Source organism: Corvus kubaryi, unplaced genomic scaffold, assembly GCF_017639235.1.
Source record: "Corvus kubaryi isolate FWS band 111438036 unplaced genomic scaffold, C.kubaryi_AGA036_p1.0 split3-37304, whole genome shotgun sequence".
NCBI lineage: Eukaryota > Metazoa > Chordata > Aves > Passeriformes > Corvidae > Corvus > Corvus kubaryi.
In genome coordinates this window covers 1,390,067-1,394,913 of record NW_024582087.1, presented here as the reverse complement: position 1 = coordinate 1,394,913, position 4,847 = coordinate 1,390,067, and the positions used below count along the sequence as shown (strand labels likewise).

General features: G+C 63.4%; 1 protein-coding gene across 1 annotated transcript in view; it reads left to right on the top strand.

Annotated features, from left to right (window-relative positions):
- Positions 1-202: 202 nt before the first annotated feature.
- MFSD2A (major facilitator superfamily domain containing 2A) overlaps positions 203-4,847 on the top strand; it is an 8,996-nt gene continuing 4,351 nt past the window's right edge. The window contains exons 1-5 of the mRNA XM_042015711.1: positions 203-305; positions 395-517; positions 1,084-1,208; positions 4,411-4,534; positions 4,692-4,770. Of these exons, the coding sequence (XP_041871645.1) occupies positions 228-305; positions 395-517; positions 1,084-1,208; positions 4,411-4,534; positions 4,692-4,770 (529 nt within the window). The 5' untranslated portion in view covers positions 203-227. The remainder of the gene's footprint in view (positions 306-394; positions 518-1,083; positions 1,209-4,410; positions 4,535-4,691; positions 4,771-4,847) is intronic.

Below are 4,847 nucleotides of genomic sequence, written 5' to 3'. Positions count from 1 at the left end.
TGGAGGAATGAGGGGATGTGGGACAGAGAGGAGGTAACAAAAGCACCGGGACACGGGCAGGAGAGAACTGGGGGGAAGGGGTGGGACAGGAGAAGGAGAAGGAGGAGGAGGAGGAGGAGGAGGAGGAGGAGGGCGGGGGCGGGTCGGGTCGGTGCGGCCCCTCCCGGGGCGGGCTCTCCGGTACAAGGGCGGGCGGCGGCGGCTCGGCTGCATTCATCGCGCACGGCATGGCCGGGGGCGGCGGCGCGGAGCGGGCCGGGGCCGGGGGGCTCCTGCCGCCCGCCCTCCGCCAGCACCGCCGCAGGGTGAGCACCGGCGACAGCCGGAGGGGGGTCCGGGCTGGCTCGGGGCGGGGGGCGCTTCCCGGTGTCGCTAACGCCGATCCCGGTTGCAGGAGAGCCGCGAGCGGCTGTCGGTCTGCAGCAAGTTGTGCTACGCCATCGGGGGGGCTCCGTACCAGATCACGGGCTGCGCCCTCGGCTTCTTCCTCCAGATCTACCTCCTGGACGTGGCTCAGGTACGGCCGCCTTGGCGCTGGGCTGGGCTCGGGGGTGGCATTGGCAATGGGGCTGGGGATCCCGGAGCTCCCGGTGCCGCTTTGCCCGGGGGATGGAGCTACGGGGGGCTCCGCAGCGCCCCGACCCCCGCCAGACCCCCGGAGGCTGCGGGTTTCCCCCGGGCGCGGTGTTGCCGCGCTTGGGGTTCCCGCGGGACAAAGCGGGGTCGTGGTGGCTGTTTTGGGGGGGCACAGGACCCATCCTCCGGACCCACAGCGAGCCGGGTCGGTGGGAAACACGGAGGGAAGGAAACCGCGCGGGGAGAGCCCGTGGGCTGCCTCGTGCTGGGTTTGGGGAACTCTGCTCTGAGATGTTGGAATTCCCTGTGGGAAGAGCGTGCTGGGGCAGCACCTGAAGGTACTGGGAGCCTCAAATCCCCCTGAACGAGGGGGAGAGACCGAGGGACTGCTCCCAAATGATAGGGGGGTCGCAGTAGGTAGGGTTGGGTTGGTCCTGAGGGGCTCAGGAGGGGCAGCTGGGAGCACCAGGGGTTTGCGGGTCCTGACACAAGTTCCTCCTGCCGCAGGTGGACGCTTTCTATGCCTCCATCATCCTGTTTGCGGGGCGAGTCTGGGATGCCATCACGGACCCCATGGTGGGCTTCTTCATCAGCAAAACCTCCTGGACCCGCTTCGGCCGCCTGATGCCCTGGTAAGAGCTGCCGGTAGCACCCTGCATTCCCTGCCTGATGTGTCACAGCTCTTCCAGTCAGTTTTGGGTGTCCCCTGGCATGAGGCGTCCAGCACAGGACGTGCTGACGCCCTGGCTCACCCACATGAGGTGCCAAGAGCTCCAAAAAGCCCCCGATGCCACCAGCAGCTGGGAGGCCTCAAGTTTGTACCTGTTGCTCTGGTCTGACCTCAGTGTCACTGCACCTGCAAGCTCCAACCTCCCTGCCACCACGCTGGACTTTGTTCCTGTGGTGACTACAGAGTCCCTGGCGGGTTGGCAGGGCCACGGTGGCAGCCGGAGCAGATGGCATCACAGACACTGGGAGGAGGGACGGGGGTGTGTGTCTGGTCAATCCGTGGTGGTGTTGGAAGTGCCGGCTCACAGTCACGAGGGTGCTCCCCGGGCAGGGAGACAGCTGTCATGGATCTGGGTGCCTGCACGTGGGTGCTCCCGCTGCCCTTGGGAGCAGATGGGACGGGCTTTGTGAACCCCCAAATGGCTCATGCCTGCACCCAGGGCAGACTTAGGATATCCGTGAACACCTGTTCCTGCACGGGATGTGGAGCATGTCAGGGTGCTAATGCCTGAGTGGGGACAGGGTGGCTGAAATAACCCCGTGCGCCTGTGGGATCGCTGAAAGACACAGAGGGTGGGCACTGGGGGACTGGAGCTGGAGGGACGCAGCCCTTTCCCCCGCAGATTATACCCTCTGCTTCCTGGCTTTCCTGGAATAGCTCTGGGCAGCAGCCGGCTGTTGTGGAAGGCAGGCTCCACACACGTGGCCTGAAATAGCTTCTCCCTGTGTGCAGCAGGGTCTGGGGTCGGAGATTAGCGCGGGGCTGGCTGGGCGTGCGGCAGGGCTGTGTGGGATGGCTCTGCTGGCCCTAATCTCGAGGCGGGGGGTGGGACTGAAGTGGCCGCATTCCTCTGAGCAGCTCCTGCTTCGTTAAAATTAGCCAGAGCTGTCGGCTCACGCTGGGCCCCTCAGCAGCGCCGGGGCAGCCGGAGCTCGCTGCTGTTGTGCCTGGCTCAAGGGCTGCCCGCTGAGTCCAATTTGGATGGAGCCGAGCTGATTTTTAAACCTCTTAAACCCAGGTTTTTCTGGCTCTGCGGGGCCGCGCAGCCCCAGGCTGGTGCTGCTGCTGTGGCTGCAGAGCTGCTGGCGCTGCCTCAGTTTCCCCGTGTGCAAAGCCAGGAGCTGCAGGCACTGGGGTGGTCTCAGAGGCTGCTGCCTGACCCCAGCCCTCAACACCCGCGAGGTGACCCCGCCGTGGGTGAGGGTTTAGTGCCAGGCTCTGGAGGGGCTGATCTGTGAGACTAAGCCCAGCTGGCTCCAGCACAAAGCTTGTGGCCGCTCCAGTTCCTTGGAAAGGGGAGGAGACCTTCCCTGAGGGCCATCACCTCTCTCCCTTTCAGTTCTCTTCTCTTTGAAACGCTTCTTGGCACATTTCCTTCCACCAGCTCATCCCCTGGCTGCTTCCTCCTCTCCCCCAGCCTCGTGGACGTCACTCAGTCCCCAGCTCTGAGCTGGGATCCGCATTTCCTTGGCCACCGCGGACTTCCCTCTGACTAAACTTTTCCTTGAGGTGTCGGTGACGGAGAAACCCCCCGGCTTTGACCTTCTCCGGGGGCAGGAGCCGTTTGCAAACAGTTGAAGCCGGCCGGGAAGGGGTGTGCGAGCGGCACAAAGGAACACACCATCGAGCGGGGCCAATGAGCGCCGGGGCACGTCACGGCAGCCGCCTCCGAGCGCGCCTTAATCACCTCGCCCTGGGTCAGGGGTTACTCCCAGTCACTCTTCTGCTGCCAGGAGCTGTGGTCAGCCCTGGCCGGAGCTCAGCTGCCCAGTGCCGGGGGGTTACCACGGCGAACTGGCACATCTGACGCTCATGCGACGGCGAGCATGACGCTGTTGCCGCCGCGCTGCTCTGGTGATTTCATTCAACATTTTGGCTCCACGTTTTCCCTGGCTCCACGTATGTGAGCCGAGATAAGCGGCGGCGAGGAGGGGCTGGAGCTGCTCGGCGCTTTCCTCCCCCCTCTTCCCCAACGGGGTGACGTGGGCGCGGAAAAATGTGCATGTGTTGGGTCCTGTGCAGTGCCTGTCGCTGCTCTCCGTCCATGCAGTTTCTGTTTCTCGCTCTCCCCGCTCCCTCCCCGGCTTTAAATTTAAACTTTGCGTCCTGTGTATCAGCCCGGATGGAAAAATCTCGCTGTACCCTGGCAGTGAAGGGCCAGCCTTGGCCATGAGCGGCTCTGTCCCCTGTCCAGTTCTGCTGGACTCTCTCCAGGACGCAGCCTCTGTCCCAGTTTGTGGAGTGCAGGGTGCTCGCAAATCCCCCAGCAAAATCCATCTCCTAAACAGATGTGGGTTTAACCTCAACACCTGGCTCGCTTCCCTCCTTCCTTCTCCCGTGCTCCCCTGAGTGATGGGGGGCCCTGGGTGCCTGTGGTGTCCCTGGGGTGCTGGTGTGGGCCAGAGCTGTGCCCTGGCTGTCCTGCAGCAGGCTGAGGGTTATGAGAACTGCTCGATGAAGAGGGCAGATGCTCTTGCTGGCAGATCCTGCAGGAATTGCTGCCAAGGCCCAGCACTTGAGCAGTCCTCTTTGATCCTCTGTTGTGTTTTGCATCCCCTGTCCCCGCTCCCGCAGCTCTGGGAGGCTGGGCAGAGGTGGAGGAAGGAGCCAGACTGCTGCTGGCTGGTGGTTTGCTCCACTGCTGCCAGCAGAGCAGGGCTGACCCCAGGACCAGGGCTTGGGGGGGGGCCTTGGCAGCAAAGCCAAGCTGGTGAGAGGTTTTTGGCTGCTGGGGAGCAGGGCTGAGCTGCCTGGCTGCTCCCCAGCCCTTGCCAGGATGAGGGCCGTGATTACATCCTGCTGAACACAGCAGCGCTGCCCGGGGGAGAGGTTGGGGCCGGGGGTGGAAGCCAAAGGCAGGAGCAGATCAATCGTTTCCGTGGAAGGAGACGTCTCTGTTAGTGCAAGGAAAGCTCTTGCCTGGAACTCTGAGTCAGCTCTTCTGATCCTGTGAGGCCTGAGCTGCTGCCTCCAGCCTGGTTTGGGCCACCCCTGGGGCAGCTCAGGAGCCTCCAGATCAGGTGTCTGAACCCCACGGGATGTGTGGAAGCAGGGAGAGCTGGGCAGCTCAACGCCCACGAGGCTGACATTTTGTTCTCTCAAAGGATCATCTTCTCCACCCCTTTTGCCATCATCTCCTACTTCCTCATCTGGTTTGTGCCAGACATCTCCACAGGACAAGTCATGTGGTACCTTGTCTTCTACTGTGCCTTCCAGACCCTCGTGACGGTGAGTCAGGCTCACACCGGGCTGGGGGGCAAGGGATGGAGGGTGCCAAGCCCTGCCTGCCCCTTGCTGAGCTGCACAGAGGGGCAGATCCCACCCTGCCCCAGGTCCCTTGGGCTGTTACATCCTCCCTGAGCCAATTCTCCTCGTTCCCTTGCAGTGCTTCCACGTGCCTTACTCAGCACTGACCATGTTCATCAGCAGGGAGCAGAGCGAGCGGGACTCGGCCACTGCCTACCGTAAGAGTTTCCCCGCTTTCCCTCTTCCCCGCTTTCCCTCTTCCCCGCTTTCCCTCTTCCCCGCTTTCCCTCTTCCC